General features: G+C 37.8%; 1 protein-coding gene across 2 annotated transcripts in view; it reads right to left on the reverse strand.

Annotated features, from left to right (window-relative positions):
• Positions 1 to 14,932: 14,932 nt before the first annotated feature.
• The window catches only part of SRT1 (sirtuin 1), a 47,012-nt gene continuing 42,190 nt past the window's right edge, over positions 14,933 to 19,754 (reverse strand). The window contains exons 11-14 of one of the 2 annotated variants that reach the window (XM_010254472.3): positions 19,033 to 19,115; positions 18,485 to 18,552; positions 17,859 to 17,961; positions 14,933 to 15,083 (exon numbers count right to left, since the gene is read on the reverse strand). In XM_010254472.3, the coding sequence (XP_010252774.1) occupies positions 15,069 to 15,083; positions 17,859 to 17,961; positions 18,485 to 18,552; positions 19,033 to 19,115 (269 nt within the window). In that variant the 3' untranslated portion in view covers positions 14,933 to 15,068. Of the gene's footprint in view, positions 15,084 to 15,148; positions 15,798 to 17,858; positions 17,962 to 18,484; positions 18,553 to 19,032; positions 19,116 to 19,754 lie in introns of those variants that run through there. The other variant, XM_010254471.3, reaches the window with a different exon arrangement.

Here is a 19,754-nt window from a genome sequence, read left to right on the forward strand (position 1 = left end):
CGACAAACATGATCATGGTCTTCCACTATCACCATTCAGTTGTTCGGTCACTGCGCGTACGTTACACTGTTGGGATGGGATCTGCTCACAATAAAAACTCTTCCACACAATTCCAACACATCTGTGTCCAGTGTCCACACCACTCACGATGAATTTGGGACGAACGAAACCCATCATGTATGCGATGTGCGGATACAGATTAAGTTGAAAAGTGTTGGGACAGTTTTTTTGTTGTGAGCAGATCCAGATTCTACGCTGTTATGCCACTTGGTCTAACCTTCACCAGCGTCAGCGTGCAAAGCTCGGATATTTCTTTTTTTTTTTTTTTTTTGTTAGCTTTTTTTTTCTGCCTCAAGGAAAATTATAACAGGAGAGGAAACTGTTTTGGTCATTGTTGATAGGCAGATGGAGAAAGACTGTGACTGGTCAGCATATTGCGTCGTGGCAATCTTAGGATCAGTGTTTTGAAATGTTAATAGCTCGACGCGTGGACAACTGCAGATTCTTGCAACCGTAAAGAGTTGTCTCGTTGGAACTTAGGACACGCAAGTGGAGGATATTATCTGAAATCGAGACAATCTGATGGTTTTATCACGTACCGACTGATTGGAATCAGAATTGTATTCAACGTGCTGCGACCTCACCGAAATGTGAAAACATTTAGGATGCACAGGGATGGCAATTTGAAAACATTGGAATCCGGGGCCGACTTCTCCGCCCACCCCGACCCCGAAAAAGATATGATATTATTTATCAAAATTTATGGGTGGTTTTGATTGATCAAATTTCTGTTTATTTTATAGATTTTTTTAAAATGTTATTTATATTAAATATATATTATTATATTATTTATATTATATATATATATATCAAAATATATTTAAATATTTTTATAATTTAAAATTTTTATTTATTTTAAGTAAAATTTATTTTTCAAAAAAAATACTACTATTTAAAAAAGTCGGGGATCCAGGTCTCCGTAGGGAATCCATTCCCGCCAAGAATCAAGGATGGAGGACAAATTTTATCCCTGATAGGGATCGAGGACGGGAATGGGAGTTAATTTCAGAGTTAGGGTCGAGGACAAGGAATATGACCCCCGCCCTGAACCTGCTCCATTGCCATTCCTAACCCATCCCATTGCCTATTGCCATAGCCCCACCTTGAATTAGTATCTTGTACTTTGGGTCTAATGTCACTTTGGTCCCTAAACTTTAAAACGTGACAATTTAATACTTGAATTTTCAGCTTATATTTTGATTGAGTTTCCTTTGATTTCTCTCATATTCTGGGCATCGGTTTAAGAACATAAAGTCACCATTGATTGAAGCAACATCAGCTTTGTCTTAAGTAGCTGACAGTTCTCCTGCAAGTTCAGAACATAAGTAACAATGGAATTTAGTCATCACAAGGATTAATAGAACACAACATCCTATTTAATCTTAGACATACAAACTTATCAATTACAATATTCAGAAGAGTCTACAATATGCATACATGCACAACTATATACTGAATACAATATTCGGAGAGTTTTAGGACGATATGAAGAAAACAAAAATACGGAAGAGATGAAATGAACCCTACTTGGGCATGGTTAGTGTAACACTCACGCTAGACCAATCTATTGTGGAAGCCGCAGACAGTGGCCAATAGAAGAAACAAAGTGGTAACGACATCTGGCTTAGTTAAACAAATAGCACAGTAATATTGAAGAATGATTCGATGGGTTAAATGATCAAACCCTTGTGTATTTATAGTGATCAATTGATTACAGTTTGGTTACAATACAACACTTAGGAGTTTGAGTTGGATAATAACAATGATAACTATAAGTTAGGAGATAAAGTACAGATAAGAAATAAGTAGAGATAAGAGAGGGTGAAGAGAGATCCCAGATCTATTGCGGAATCTATCTGAAACATGCTCTAATACGCCCCCTCAAGTGAAATGTCCGGGAAGGACATGAAGCTTGGACATAAGAGAAACAAAGCAAGTACTGCTGATCGGTTTGGTGAGAAGATCCGCAACCTGATCACCGGAGAATATGAAAAGATCGTTTGAGTATGGAAGTTGACCTAAATGTGTCTCGTACGAGCACGGAAGGCAGGACTGGCTGCAATATATGTTACTCCAATGTTGTCACACCAAATAACCGGCATATGAGTCAATGACTGGCCAAAATCTTGTAATAAAGAACGAACCCAAAGCAATTCCATGGCATCATTAGCACAAGCCCGAAATTTAGATTCAGTACTAGAACGAGCGATGGTGGACTGCTTCTTAGAGCTCCAGGCAACCAAGTTTTGTCCTAAATAAATGAGATAACCACCAATGGAACGCCGATCATCGGGGCAACCATCCCAATCAGCACCAGATAAAGCCTGAAGAGTGAGAGGAGCTGAAGTGGAGTAGAAATGGAGTCCATGTTTGGTTGTGTGCTTGATGTACCATAAGATCCATTTCACAATGGCCTAGTATTCCGTTGTTGGAAAGTGAAGAAACTGACAAACTTTGTTGATGGAGAATAAGATGTCCAGCCATGTAATAGTAAGATACTGGAGCACACCAATGATACTTCGATACTCCGAAGAATCTGAGAGAGAGTCACCAATAAACCTTGAGAGTTTAGATTGTCCGCAGCCATGTTAGCACGCTTCAGGAGATCTAAGTTGTACCACTGTTGAGTTAGGACAATCCCATGAGGTTGAGCCATAATCTCCATGCTAAGGAAATAGTGTGTTGGACCAAAATCTTTCAAGGAGAAGGTCCAGCCTAAAGTAGAAACAATATCATCAAGCACAGATTGTGAGGAGCCATTAGAAGGAGACGAGAGCTAAGACGAGTTTACCATGCTCGGGGAACCTAATGGAGGTCGTACAATGCTTTAGTGAGTTTACAAACATGATGAGGGGTAGTTGGGTCCTTGAAACCTTTCGATTGACGAACATAACTATCCTTAGAGACATAACCATTGAGAAAAGCATTGTTGAAATCCAACTACCAAAGGGGCCAACCTAGAGTAGTGGAGAGGGCAAGAATAGTACAAATGGTGACCGACTTTACTACCAGACTAAAGGTATTTGTGAAATCAACCCCTAAAACTTGACTAAACCCTCGAGCAACCAATCATGTTTTACATCGCTAACAGACCCATCAACCCGCCGTTTTAGTTTGTACACCCATTTTGTACCAACGACATGCATATGAGGTTGATAGGGTACTAAAGTCCACATGTCATTAAGAACAAGAGCATATTAAACTCTCGAAACATCACCTCACGCTAGCATGGTTCTTTAATAGCTTTAGAAAAACAACTAGGCTTGTGAAGATCATCATGACGAGTAGTGAGTAGAGCCTTCATAATAGGGTAGCAAATTGTTGTATGAGATTGAGTCGGTAGAGAGCCCGTGAGGGAATAGGTTAGCATAGTATGAGTATGGGTAGAGGGTGTCGAGACTGGTTGAGTAGCATCAAGCAACTCTTGTACAAGTTGAGTGCCACGCAGAGTAGGAGAAGGAACATCACCAGAAATAACGTTGTCGGTAGGTGGAGACACAATAGCCAAGGACGAGGTCAAGCAAGTAGATAGGGTCGGTCGGCATATTGTGGAGAGTTCATGGGCGTCGTTGAACAAGGAATTAGAGAAGAGAAGACCAGTGGTATAGAAATAGTAACCACTGTATGATGTTTGCCTTTTGGAAGACGGAGAAGAGGCAAGAATACTCAGAAAGCAGCTCTCATCGAAATTGATGTGATGAGCAATATAAAGCCAACTAGGGGGAGGGTGAAAACATTTATATCCTTTGTAAGAATCATTGTAACCGATGAATATGCAACGAAACAACTGGAAAGAGAACTTTTTGTGATTGTATGACTGAAGTTGGGGATAGCAGGCACAACCAAAGGTGTAAAGCACCGTGTAATCAGGTGTGGTGCTGAATAGTGTTTCAAAGAGAGATTGACCTTACAACACCGTAGTAGGAACCCGACTAATCAAATGAATAATTGTAGAGGTTGCATCATCCAGAAAGTGAAGGGGATAGCTGAGGACACTAGTAGAGACATGGTAGACTCAATGATGTAGCAATGTTTTCTTTTGGTGGCACCATTCTATTCATAAGTGTGCGGGCAGGCAAGGTGGTGTGTGATACTGTGCTCAGCCAAAAACGATGATACCCATTTTTATTCTCCTCCCTGGTCGAATAGTAAACACTTAATTTTTTTCTTAAACAATACTTTTACATGCTTCTTAAATTTAAGAAAAATATCAAATACATCGGACTTATTGTGCATCAAGAATAACTAGGTAAAATTGATATAGTCATCAAGAAATATTACATAATATCTGTAACCACTAGTGGACACAACAAGGGTTGAACAAACATCTAAGTAAATTAAATTTAGAGGACCACTATACTGACTATCAAAAGAAGAAAGATTTAACCTATGACTCTTCCTTAACTGACAAGACTCACACACAGACGGAACATCATTGGCATAAGACAAGAGTCCGAACTTGGAGACCACTTGTCATACCACTTGAAGAGTTGGAGGTCCTAGTTGTCGATGCCAACCAACAATGGAAGTACTTTCACCTACAAAAGTAGTTAGAGAACCATTCTTGATGCTGAGACTACTTGGGAAACAATATAGCCCGTCTCTACTAGGTCCATGTAGAATTTGTCTCCCCATATAATCTTTAAAAACAAAATAATCACAATGGAATTCAAAAAAGATATCATTATTATGAGTAAACTTGCTAATAGATAATAAATTCTTCGAGATGTAAGGTACATGCATTAAATCATTCAACTGAAAAGTATGAGAATTATGAGACATCAGAGAAGAACCAATATGAGAAATCTATAAATCTGCCTCTTTGCCGACCTTAATTTGATCAGAGCCACCATAATCAAAAACGATTTTGCAAATTATCAACATTGTGCATCATATGATGTGTGACTCCAGAATTGGGATACCATGTGGGATCAAAATTGGAGGAGACTCCTCCATGAAAAGTTGTTGGTTTGGATTTCTCTATTTGTAGATTATTAAAATTAAGATCATAATGGCACTTACATTTGAGTGCATCATGCCTGGGAGTGTTGCACACTTAACAGATGATGATAGAACAAACACGACCTCAACCTCCATTAGATCCACCATGTCCACGACCACAACTACAACCATAGTTGTTAGAAGGAGAACATTTTCCAAGGATGCTATTGAGAGGACTAATTTTTGCCATTGAAAGAAGTGAGATTGATCAATGATGAGTTGTCCATGGACTGAGGATGATATTACTCTAACCACGCTTCATGGCTTAGGAGAATGCCCAATATATCATCAATATCGAGCTGCTCTATATCAGATCGGTTGGTGAAAATAGTAACCACCGATTCGTATTCCAAACCAACTCCAATTAAAACAAATAATACAAGATTTGTAGAACTAATGGGATCACCAACAATAGATAAGTTATTAAAGAGACACTTAGCTTTATTAATATATTTAATGATAGAGAGAGATTTCTTTTATTTAAACTCTGTAACTATCAACACATCTGAAGAATCTAGAATCGAGAATGAGCATAAAAATATTTCACAAGAGTAGTCCTTACCTCAAGTGATGATTGAAGGCCTGCCACTTGAGAGAATATCCCTTTGGTGAGAGTAGAAATAGTCTAGTTGAGGACCAGTTGGTCCTATGAAACCATTCAACATAAGCAAGGTTTGGCACCTTGTTGTTGGGATCACTAAGATCGATGACTTTTTTTAGAGGAGCCTTGGTGGTATCATCAACAATTCCCATGACCTTGTGAGTGTAGAAGATTGGAAGTAGTTGCACATTCTAGAGTAAGTAATTATCTCCACTCAGTTGATGGGGAGATAGTGAGAGGAAGTAGAGGTCGAAGAAGAAATCACATCACTGGTTGAGGACATGTTGGATTGAGAATTCTAAGAATTTTGAATTAAAGCAAAAACTGAGTCACCATTGGAGGCCATGGTATTAGGCTCTGATACCAAGTTAAACAAATAACATAGTGAAGATTGAAGAATGGTTTGATGGGTTAAACGATCAAACCCTTAAGTATTTATAGTGATCAATTGATGACAAATTGATTACAACACAACACTTAGGAGCATGAGTTGGATTACAACACTGGTAACTATAAGTTAGGAGATAAAGTACATATAAGAAATAAGTAAAGATATGAGAGGGTGAAGAGAGATCCCAAATCTATTATGGACTCTATCCAAAACACCAACACATAGAGTCTGGGGAGTGGGGACCAACGGTGATTTCTCTCATTCTTAAAGGTCTCATGTCAACAATGAGTCATGGCTTCTCTATTGAGGTTCTCTCATGGATCATAGTGCACTCATGTGACTCCATAATCGAGGATGTTAAGACACAACTTCTGATGCACATCACTAGTTTGCTTCCTTGCCTCTGCTTACGACTCAGTAAGGATTCAACCAATGGACTTACCTTGTCGCTACAACAATAGTGATACAAGGCTTTTTTTGTTGCCTCCATTATTGTAAATTGTTGTTGTAGGTACATGATGGTCATTCAGACATCAGAACACAGAAGGTGTTGAACCAATACTACACGAATTATCCATAACTCATCGCACATCTGCGACGAACTCATGACCTGAAACATGTTGCGATGAACATTAGACCCGTGTGACTTTGTATTGAGCATAAAACTTGTACTCATCACAGGACATAAGTAAATGAAAGAGGCATGTGCGTCATTAATAATGCACGTGACGAGACACCTCATGGGCTTAATGAGGACACGCGAGCTAAATAGTGACATCACCTGCTCCACATCGGTTTAAGAAGGTCACGAAAGGAAGTAGCATACGTGTATTATGAGAATCCTCAAACGAAAGGAAAGCTCATCCTTGAGATATCTCATAAGACACATGGCAAAACCCTTGTAGTGCTCTCTAACAACTGACACAGAATCTGAAATTCCCTTTCCTAATGGGAATCAAACGCTTTTGGCTTCTTCCTTTTGGGACCTCGGGATCTCTCCCTATAAATAGGGGTCCAACTCGTAATGAGATATCATTATATCACTTCATTCGCCCTAGCCTTTAGCCTACCTCCTGCTCCCAACTTTCCTTTGTCCTTCAAGGAGACCCCGTATGTAGCCTAACCACCTCACTCATAGCTACCCAACAAAATCGTTGGATGAATTGGCAATCTTGATGGATTCAAGATTTAGCATTCAAATCCAAGTATTCTAATCTGTAACTCACTTAATGGTTCTTGAATTGAAATGGAATCTCCAAGCAATGACTAAATAAATACAAAACAACATTTTTTACAACTATGTGTTTCATTGGTATTTAGTGGTGAAACAAAGGATAGCAAAGAGATAAGTGATTTCTAAGTTCTTAATCGCAATCATTGCTCTCAGATATTTGTATCAAGGGAGATTCTCTAAATGAAGTGGTTATAAGTTTTTTTCAAGTATCATGTATTTCGAGTAGCATATTGGACCCTTTTAGATGGTCGAGCAATATATGGTCGCTAGGAAATCAAATGGGATTACACCTTTGTTTCATCTTCTCGAGGAAGAAGTTGATGAACATGGTTTTATTTATAAGGGTAACTTTGTCATTTTCAAAAGTTCTAAGTCACACATGATGTCACGTGATGCACGTAATTGACGGTTGGTTAATGGTAGGTACTAAATTGGCATGTTTTGAAAGTTTGGGTACTAAATTGTTGAGTTTTAAAGTTCGGGGACCAAAATTAGCACTAGACCCAAAGTACAGGGTATTAATCGGGAATTTTCCCATATTTTCAAAATAATTTATACAAACATAAAAAACTAGTTAGAGTTTTTCTTTTATTTTTTCAAATGGACTTTTTTATGTAAAAAAATAATAGTCCAATCTATATTTTTTTGGGAAAATTATAGTGAGAGCTGGTTGTACATTTAAAATTAAGTTGCAGGTGAAACCAACAAAACTCTAACAATTGGCTCTATATTTTAAATTATAAAAACCCTAGTCATGTCTTCAGAGGCTTAGGTGACTATTGCCAACATGGGATTCTTAATCCATGTTGGACACAGCCAAAAACTTATACCAAAATTGCCCTTAATGCTGGATGATTTGAAATAAAAAAAAAAAGTTTTTAGCTTCTCTCCCACTTCCTCTCTCTCTCTCTCTTTCTCTCTCTCTCTCTCTCTCTCTCCCACTACTTATACTAAAATTGCCCTTTAATGCTAGATGATTTGAAAAAAAAAAAAGTTTTTAGTTTCTCTTCCACTTCCTCTCTCTCTCTCTCTCTCTCTCTCTCATGGTGGTCTCTTTCTCTTTGCTCAACGACTGTGTGATTTGAAAATAAATAAAAATAGTTTTTTGTTTTTGTATTTACTCTCTCTTTCACTCTTCTCAATCGATCACTCCTTCTCCCTTGATTTTTATGATTCTTCCTCAGTTCCTCTCCCGCTCCCTCACACATTCCTTTTTTATTTTCTTACACACTTATACACCAACTTGATAGAATTTTATAATTTGATTGTACAAGTGGTTGGTCCCTTTAGTTTTTTTTATACGGTCTAGTTAATACCATATAAGTGTGTAGGAAAAAAAATGAACAAGAGAGGGAGTGGGAGAAAGACTGAGGGAGAAGGAGATATTGACCGAGAGAGAATGAGGGAGAATGATAGATTGAGAGAGAGAGAGAGAGAGAGATTGACAAAGAGAACGGGAAAGAAAAAGATGTTTTGATTTGGTTGTAGACCAAGGGTGAGAAAGTGGGAAAGACAAAGGGAGAGGGAAATCAAGAGATGACTGTGAGAGTGAAAGAGAAAGGAGGGAGATTGAGAGACATAGGAAATGAGAGAGAAACTAAAAACCTATTTTTGGTATAGGCTTTTTGTTGTGTCCAAGATGGATTAAGAGTCTCATATTGGCAACAACCACATAAGCTTCTGATGAAATGGTGGGGGTTTTTATGATTTGAAATGTAAAGCTGGTTGTCAAGGTTTTTGTTGGTTTCTGGACCAACCTATAGCCTAATTTTAAATGTACAATCGGATCTAACTATAATTTTCCCTTTTTTTCACTAAACAAATTCTCGATGGGCTTTTGGATTTTCCTAACATGAAAATTACAAAAACAAAAAGAAATCCATTAGAAAGAACACTCCCAAACATCACCTTTACTTCACTCCTTCAAAGAAGTGCCTACATGAAAATATAATACAGAACCACCTCACCAACATCATTTTTTTCTTTTCAAAAAAAAGGAAGTGTGGCCTTATAATACAGAAGTAGCAAATCTTTTTACCTAAACATGGCCTTGCTGCATTTGCTTCTCTATAGGATACATGATGACCTATTGCTGACTACTGAATATGTAGCAAGTTATATTGTGTTTCTCGAAGGAAATTTTATTAATACTAAACCCTTAATGGGGTACATAGTCGCAAAATCCGCATGGAAAAAATGTCTGGTCCTGGGTGAACCAGATGTCTAGTTATAAAAGCAAATTATACTCTTGGGTGATCATTTTCAGTTCAGCCTAGAAAAAGGTCGGGTCTGTATCATACATACAAATTCTATGGTTGAGCCTGGGCGTAATTCTCCAAGCCCAATCAGGGCTTAACCTGTGCACATATTTATGTCTATGTAATTTATACATGATCTATATACACTATTTTATATATACGCTATTTTAAAAAAAATTCTATTAAATATTATATAGAATATTTTATATTATATAATATAAAATAAATTTTATATACATATTATATGTCATATATTGGTCTGGGCTATAAGCCTATAACCCTTATTGCAAGTGCTTTGCCATCCATGCCACCTCATGGGCAAGCAGGCTAACTTCCCACCAAGTTTCCCTACCTTCTCTTTCAAACTAAACACAGCCTAAGAGTGCATGAAAGACAAGATCGAACATGTGCTTAACATCTAAAAAGCATGTAGGGACCCACTATATTAAGTCATGAAAACCGGTTATCAATCAAGGATTAAAGTATCGGTACTAAGTATCATATTGGACAACTTAGATATGGATATATGCTTGGGAAATGCATGGATACGAATGAAAAAATATGGAAACGCTTGGATATGCTAAGAAAATGCACACAAATTCCATAAATATATTAATAGCATTAAGTTTAATGTCAAAACAATTATAAATAATATATAAATACATAGGAATTGTTTATTTAAATAATATATATATATATACACACACACACACACACATATGAAGAAATATATTATAATTAATATACCAAGACATGTAGATATTGTACGATTTTATTAATAATGCATCAATCAAGAGTCCCAGACAAATATTATATAGATTTTTACAAATTAATATATGCAAAAAGCCAATATTATTTTATTATCTATTAAAGTGTAAGGCATAAAGCTAATGCAACTATTATATTTGAATTATTATATCATTTTTCTATTTTTCTATTTTTATTTTTTAACATTAACAAAAAATTCAACTAAAAATTAATTCTTAAATGTTTGATAAATAATATTTATATTTTTGTAAAAAATAAATATGTTATTATAAAATGTAAATTAAAATATCGATTAATAATTTATAAAAATATATAATCATAAGTTAAAATATATCAAATCTATTAAAATTTTGAAAATGCTTATCATATGAGAATTCATAAATTTTAATTACTAAAATAATTATTCCATTATTAATATTTTATTTGTATAAAATTTTGAAGTTAAAAATTATTTTCCATATAAAATGTAGATTAATGGATTTGATATATTCAATTTATATTATATTTTCAAATACTTTGTGAACAATACTTTTATTTTTGTAAATAATAAATACATTGTTATTTAATGTAAATTAAATTATTAATTAATAATTTATAAAAATTTAAGATATGTACCATGTGAAAATTTATAAAATTTAATAAAATAATTATTCTATTATAAATATTTTATTTCTATAAATTTTTAAAATTAAAGTTATTTTTTATATATATGTGGATTTTATAAATAATTTATTTCATTTATTTATAAAATACTATTTTTGAATATTGTTCATTTTAATATATAGTTGAAGTTTTTGAAAATAAATGTATGTTGTTTTTTGTTTGCATGTAAACAATAAGTTTACTAAAAGTTAATTTATTACATTTACTAACATGAAATAACAAATCGCTTTGTGGTTAAATGCGCACCTAAGCATTGGGCGCGTATTGAACAATGTAGGTTTAAGTCGCGATGCTCTCATTTTTTTATTGTAAGATGTTGCCTCATTAGTCGATACGCTTTTGTATCGATCGATACTATGCGATACACACCGATATGGTGGTGTATCGGACCGATACGCTATGACTGGCAAGATACACATGCAATCGTAACGTATCCCGTATCAGTGCAACCTAGTATTGATATGATACGCCCCATATCAGGCATATCATGTCAATGTTTTAATCCTTGTTATCAACTACATCTATTAATTTCATGGTTTTTAAAACTGACCCAACGACTAAACCAATCAGGGTCCAATTACCGGGTCGAACGATCTGATTGTTCGACCTGAACGGCTGGCCCGTTCTGACAAAAATATTTAAAAATTTGAAAAATGGTCAAAACCGTTCGAACGGTTTGAATGGTTAACCTTGCCGGTTCAGCAATTTGCTGACCAAAATCAACGGTTTTGGGGAAAAAAGCAGTTATGGGGAAAAACAAAACCGGTCAGGTGATTGGTTCTCGGTTTTCTGGTCCGACCATCCAGTCTGGTCCGGTTTTGGGAACCATGATTAATTCTCTAACTCAAATTGAAAAAAAAAAATAGTATGCTAGCATGAGACCTAGTGACATGCTAAATACTACAATTTGAACCTAAGGTTGTGCTTGTAAGCGATGTAAAACGTCATTGATGTAAAAGTCCATTGATGACTTCACACCAAAACATTTGCAAATGTGAATCATTGAGCAAATGCGTCATTAGTCGAAACCATGGTCGATACGCTTCTATATCGGCAATGTGGCAATTAAGGGAGAGATATTTGGTGTTTCGCGGATCACTGAAACTGCGAAGAAAACCCCCATGCCCCAAACCCTTACCACTATGCATGAGGGACTTTTCGCAAGGATAGCCATAGAGAGGGACTTGCGCAGGGAGATTTTCTTCTCACGCTAACTAGAGAGGGTGTGTCACCAGTAGACCTGTTCATGGGTCGGGCCGAGCCAGGCTCTGACCGGGTTTTACTCTTCATAAACATGATTTAGTTAGGCCCGAGCCCAAGCCCGAGCCCGGCCCTAATAAAAAGCCCAAAGCCCAACCTAACAGAAGAAAGATCTCATCGTCGGTGACTGTTTGTCGGTGTTGAGTTCGCGTCTCTGTGTGTGTATGTGTGAGAGAGAGAGAGAGAGGATTCACTGCCACTGCCGGTGCTCAGTTCGCGGTGAGATGCGATTTTAACAGTGAAAAGTGGAGTCAGTTCACGTCTGTGTGTGTGTGTGTGTGTGAGAGAGAGAGAGAGAGAGAGAGAGAGGATTCACCACCGGCGCCAATGCCTGTGTTCGCCGCCTCGCTAGTGTCTGAGATTTGAAAGAGAAGAAGTGAGAAGGGGAATGTGAGAGAGAAAGAGAGAGAGAGAGAGAGAGAGAGAGAGGACTCACCACCGGTCTGCCGGAGTTGTTGCACCGGTAAATGCTCACCAGTTCTACGGTTGCTTGAGAGTGTGAGGAGGATGTGAAGAGAAGAGAGGTTTGGCAATGGGCACTGGGCAGCTCGGCTAACCGGAAAAGTGGAAAGAGATGAATGAGAAGGGTTACTTAGATATTAGGGTTTTGGGGTTTAGTCTATAAGTCGGGATGGGCCGGGCTGTTTTGGCAAATCCCAAGCCCGGCTCGAATTTATTGTGGGCCAGACTTTTTGGCCCGAGGTCAAGTCTGTGGGCTCATTTGCGTGTTCAAGCCCGTCTATGGCCCAGCCCGGCCCGTCAGGCCACCCGGCCCATGAACAGGTCTAGTCACCAGTAAGTTTGTCATAGACTGCTACAAATCCCTCTCCTCGACGCCAGTCGTATGTTTCATACTGACCATTGCGACTTTTTTTTTTTTTTCTGGCAGCCCTAATCCAGCGAGGTGTTGCTGTTGCATACACCGGGAAGGTGCTTCGTTGTTGTTTATTTCCCGATCTGAACGGTATGTCATACCTACCCCTTCCTCTGAAAGTCGATCATCCGGTGAACTTTCCTTTGCTTTAATATGATGTTAACTCTGTCGTCTTCTTTCTTTTTCATTTCTAAGAGTCCATTGCAACCGCTTCGGGTACAGAAACAAGTGGTAAAGCTAAAAGATGAGAATTGAAGAGGACATGGGCTACAACTAACTACTCCTTTGAATGGTGCATCAATCAATTTAAGCTGATCAACGTGAAGCTAGTTTGGTGAATCTGTACAAAACCAGATGATTAACAAATTTGGTGAATCTGTACATGTGATGGAAGAAATTTCCATATCTTGTGCGAGTCAAATGTATGCCAATTTGTTGAATTCTTTCCAATTCTAACATGTGAATGACAAATTTTGGAAGCTTGGTATTCGTTGAATTCATATAGCATTGAATGCGCAAAGGGTAGTAAGAAGTAAAATGCATTAAGATAGATGTATAGTAACAAGTAAAATGACTCCGAAAATTGTTATTAGGATATACCATATATACATTGGATGCGCAAAGGGTATTTTCGACCATCGGCTCATAATGATCCTCTATACCTATCATTTTGGCCGTCGGATGTGATTTTCATCCAAAATCAACCCTTGGATTTCAAAATATGCACAAAGGGTAGTTTGGACCATTAGATTTCAAAATATGGCACTCAACTCAAGAAGAGGTGCCACACCGAATCACCCATATGGCTCACTTCTTGAAACGCCCTTCCAAACAGCACAAAGTAGGAAATGTTTCTCATCGCTGAGTTGGCAAGTGCCTTTAAACATCATTTCTTGAAACGCCCACAAATCAGCCCAACCAAATAACGAAAAGAAAAAGCGTTTAAAGTAGTGTTTATCGAATAAACATTTATCTGATAAACGCCTCCCTAAAAAACTCCCAACGGAACCGAACATCTACTTTTAACTCCACTACCATTTTCAAGGTTGAATTACATTGGGAATTTGGGATACGGCTATTTGAGCCTTGAGTTTAATATTATTGGGATAAGCCGATAACAATACTTCCCACTTCGGGCGTTGGGTGACTTGGGTCTAGCAACATGTTTGAAGGACAATGTGCCAAACCCCAGCTGATAAGGTCTAGCTGGATGTGGCCAAATCTTGAAATCAATTCCCACATTTACCAGGGTTGGAGGCTTAGGGGGACAAGCAAGCCACCTGTAGTGTAGCACTATTTGCTTTTCAGACTAAATAATTCACCAGCTACTTTAACCTCCTTTACCATCAAAAATAAAAAATAAAAAATCTAGGGCATTGATCAAGTAGATGGGATTTCTTAGTCATAGATTGCGAACATAGCATCTGATCAACCAAGGTAAGACAAAGAAAAGCTAGGGTTCTTGGACGACTCCTAATCAGGACATCCAAATAAATAATAGAAAAAGGGAAAAAAGAATGACAAAATTCTTTTATTAGATTGAGATCTCAAATCAATAGAAAATGTCATTTAATGTGAATAGTTTCCTGCTTTGATGGAGCATGAGCAATGTTAAACAGTCAGGCAGAATATGCCTCAGCCATGTAGGCATGTACCAATTTGGACTTGGGAGTGGGAAGGCCATTGTTTTCCATCATGTCTTTGATTGGTTGTTCTCAAATAACCATATGGGCAGCAAAGGCCAGGAGGGGCAGGGCAGTCAGTTTAGTAATCCCCAGAACATAAATGCCGCTGATAGAGGGAGGACACATGACTTTAACATAGTGCCATCTCTTTGATTGTTCTCAATTAATTGCTAGCATAACCCGATGTCTTTGTTGTCCAGGGGGTTGCAATCTCAAGCCTACCAGTTGTTCACCTTCAACAGTCACAGTTGGAGAGCATTTGCAGCATGTCATCTATTTAGGCGTTACCTGTAAAGGCCACGTTAGCATATTATATAATCTTTGTGCACCATTTACTCCTTATAAGATGGGAGGTTTCGAGAATATCAAGGAATCCATCTAAAGCTGTTTACATTTATACACAAAAGAAGAATGGCAAGGAACCCCCAAAAACTACCTATTCCAGAATCCTTTTTCCACTAAGACGGTTTTCAAAGCTGTTGAGAATTTACAAAACTGGGCCATGGCAGCCATGTCCCCTTCCCCTTCTACATATCCACTGTTGGGGAGACTGAGTGTGGTTACACAAAATTCACTCAGTCCCTAAACATATATGCCTGCCTGTAAGTACTACAACTAGAATATCTATACAATCTGGATCCTCTCCTCTACTTATAGTAGTATAGACCAAGAAAAAAAGGCACATAATAGGAAAAGAAATGACAGTTAACACCCCTTTGGTCTCTTCAGGGATGTTTCAACCCCATTAGTGTCCTCATTGAGCCTTTTCACCATATAGCCACCACTCTGAGGAACGATTTCAGATGCTTTAGAGGTTCCCAGAAGATTGTCATAACTGACTATATTGGTTGCAATGGCATAGACTGTGACCTCACTTCTCGGGGTTGTAAGGATCTTCCTCTCTATGGATGCATATTGCCCACAGCATCCCTCTTGGATTGCTCTGTCGTTCAGCTTCTGTAAGATGACATCCTTGTCATAATTGAAGCCATCTGTCACAATCTGCACCATATGAAGATTAAGGATACACTTCACAACCAGGACACTTGTTTTATATGCTATTAAGGTGGTACAATTACTGGAGTTTAACGTGGTTAGTATTTTTCTACCAAGAAAGGTATTTTCTGGGGTTATTGCAAATTTACAATGAGGTTTTGGTCCCTTATATGGGCGGGTAAGGTGCTATATGATAAATCTGTAGTTAGTGGGATAACTGACAACTTGGACTACACTATAATGGGATGAAGTTGGTATGGACAATTAGAATGAAGATAGAAGTATTGTCACCCAACAGCTATGGTGCACATTTGGGTCCAATGTGGGGCAAACCCCCGACAACACAGAAAAGCAAAAGGAAACCCAAAGTAGACGAATGGTTATAGTTATCCAAAGTGATATTTTCTTTTTTGCTTATAATGAAAGTAAATGACATTCTTAATACTTGTCAGGCATTTTAACAGTTGCACCTGTCAGCTTTTCTGTTTCTTCTCTTTCCTTAAATGTTTCATTATGATCAGTAAGATGAATATGAAATGGTTGCACCTGTCAGCTTGTCAGGGGAGAGGAGAGTTAAAAGAGAGAGCGGAATCAGGACTGTCAGAAGACGAAGAGGCGTCTCAGGGAGGTAAAGAAGGTGAGGGCTCGAATGAGGTTCGAGTTTCGAAAGACAGTGCAGTCAAGAAAGCTGGGGAGACTTCAAAGACTCCTCGTCTCAGGCTGGGGGTTTTGAAAGAGAAAATTTAAGCAGTTCCAAAGAGCTGGGTGTGTGTTTCAGTCTGAAGATCTGCGAAAATGGATTGTGCATAAGAACCGGGAGGAGACAGATCCAAGTGGAAGCACAACTGAAGGGCCTGATCCAGGGGAAGGGAGGATTCAGAAGTCGAGTTCTGGTCAGCAAGCCGGTATTGTTCTGTGTTTTGGTGATTTCGAAGTCGAGCTTCCTTCCTCTTCTTCTCTTCCTTATCGTCACATCAAAGAAGTTTGGAAAAGGAGAACTGAGGGGTAGTTTGCTCGGAAATTCAGTCGGAGGGAAGGGAGGTAGTTTCTGGGGAAGTGGTGAAGGGGCCAGGAAGGGGGGAAGGGGAGGACAAGCAAGAAGTGATAGGCAGGGATGAAGAGGAAGGGATTGATGTCAAGGGACGCTGTGCTGAGGGTGCAAAAGAAGCTCTGAGCAAGGATGACAATTCTGGCTCGGCTTTGGAGTCCATTTAGGTCGGAGAAGACGTTTTCACAAGGAAGGAGACCTTGAACTTCAGAAGGGATGAAGAAAGCCAAGGAGGCAAATAGCACTCACTTCGCCCACGTGTCAAAGGTTTTTTCAAGGCTGGAAGAAATTAAAAGTTGTGGAATCGAAGAAAGGTGATGAAAGGAGGGAGGAGGAGGTTCAAGCTATAGGAGAGGAGGTTACATCTCCTTGATAAGGGAATATCTAGAGGTCAGAAGGGGTCAGGGGATGAGGAGGAAGCCAAGTGGATGAGAGTAGTTTAGTTTTGTCTCAACATGCTGATAAAATTGAGGGGGGAAAAGTGGAACTTAAGAATTTGGTGGACAGGGAAGCTAGAATTGGCAAGACTTTAGGGCTTTTCTTTCGGGGAGGTGAAAAGTTATCTAGAAGAGCTTTCGAAGTATTTGAAAAAGGGAAAAAGGAAGAGAAAGAGAAGAAGAAGCTTCGACGGAAACAGGATTTAATTTGGGATGAGGATGATGACATATGTGATGAGGCATTTGATCCTGAAGACTAGACATTATGCATTACGTGGAGTCCCTTGATTTCTTTTATTAGTTTTTGTGTCTTGATCTCATGTTTCAGGTGTAATCTTAACACCCTTGGTCGGGTTGTATCTCGTTTTCTTTTATATCTATAATTTTTTTGCATTTTACTCTTCCAAAAAAAAAATGAATATGAACAATAACCACCTGGTTGCAGACCACTTGAGGTAAGAGGGAGAATGGGAAAAAGATTATTGTGCATATTAGCCAGCTAGTTTCTTTCACATTAACTTCAATTAGTAAATAAAATTTCTAACCATAAAGTCCATAATTAAATATGCATTAACATCTAACCTCAAAGTCAACCGGGAACTCAATCTTAGTGCTTGGACAACCACAGCCATCCCCAAAGTTTAGCTTCAACACCAATATCAATGGTCTTGTCTTCACCATCTCCCTGGTATAAAAACAAACAAGAAGAATATTAAAAACATATGCGCAAGGAATACATGTCAGGAATCTGACCTACTATGCAGTACTCAAAAAACAAACATTGAGGGATGGGAATCCCCCCCCCCCCAATAGATTTAGGTTATTCCTAGATTTAACTGAGTCATACAAAGGTAAGTGATAAGACATCACCAAAACAAAAGAAATAAGGAAGACAGACCCAGAACCACACCCCTCCTTTATCTTAACCATTGTTACATCCTACTGAAGGGATCAGAAAACAAGGTTAAATATCCAGAATTCCAGATAATATGTCAGATGTTGAAGATTACATGATTACCAATTTCTCGTCCATATATCCTAATGGGCTTTATAAGATGGTGGATAACATATATAGAACGGCTATGTGCAATAGAAGTCATATGTATACACATCCATGCATCAGTGCTTCTCAAAATGTAAAACAAATGAACAGTAGTTTGTTAACCTTTATTCAAGATGACATTACATATTGAACCAATTGGAGGTACCTTTTTAGCTGAAATGGTTGCTTATGAAGAATGGCAGTCTTTAAGTCTGGCCTATCTGAAAAAGAAATCTGGATTGCAAAAAGATAAGGATTAAGTTCAAGTAGAGGAGCCAACAAAGCTACAAGGTAATAGAGGCTCATGAGTATAAAATATAACAAGTGTTCTAAACCCTGCTCCAACACTGATCATTCAAAGTAACTAACAATACAGAAACATTACAATGATCAAACCCCTGCAATGGTCAGGAACATTAGACCAAATATCTGAAGGATTCTCTCATTTAACTGGATACCAGAAGACCTTATGTACTATGTCAACCAATATGTAAAGTTGCTGTAGCAAATAGCAATTTCTGAGGGAGCAAGACAACTTATGACAGCTTGTTACTTGTTAGTGCACTATTCCATTCTTGAAGATTTAACAAAATATTTGCACTATAAACTGTTTCAAAGAAACAAGCATTAAAGACCTAAAGAAAAAACACTAGTAAGAAATATTCATATTATTCGTAGGAGAATAACTGCAAGAATATCTAAGAACATTTTTACCTCGACTGATTCAAGGAATGGCAATGGAGCTTTCTGTCCATGTACACTAGATATTCTCAATGTCCATTTGACATATCTTTCCTCTACATGACAAGCAAAAGAACAGAGTGAGAAAGCAATAACCAAGTTGAGCAAATAACAATTAGATGTTTCATCAAGTGTTAGTTGTGGGTCAGCTGACATATATCATATAGTGGAACTGGAATGATAAAACAATAATAAGAGGGAGAGAAACAGTTGGTCCAGGTAGAAGGGATGACTTTGGTACGTAGGGCTGTAAACAATATCTGACTATCCAAACCCAAATTTGAAATCCAATTTGATTAAACCAGATTTGGATCTCAAAAATCAGATCCACATATAATCACGCCAAATCTGGATCCACCCCAATCCAATCCAATTAAGATCCGAGTCCAATATTAGTTGTATGCATGTGCATGTCTATATAAAATTCACAGATGTTCATTAATGAACTAATGAAGTGGGTTTACTTGGTATATTTTCTCTAAAGGATCAGAAGTTAAGTCTCGTGGAAATTATTTATATTTATTACATTAATTATGTGTAATATATAATCCATTTTATAATAGCATACAATGTTTTGGTTGTTTATTGTTAAATTATGATAATATGATATCCAAACCCAATCCAGGTCCAATCAAAATATGGACAGGATTTAACACATTAAAGGTTGGATTCATATCTAGGTAGATCCAATCCAA

Source organism: Nelumbo nucifera, chromosome 1 (genome assembly GCF_055504915.1).
Source record: "Nelumbo nucifera cultivar China Antique chromosome 1, China Antique-T2T, whole genome shotgun sequence".
Lineage (NCBI taxonomy): Eukaryota > Viridiplantae > Streptophyta > Magnoliopsida > Proteales > Nelumbonaceae > Nelumbo > Nelumbo nucifera.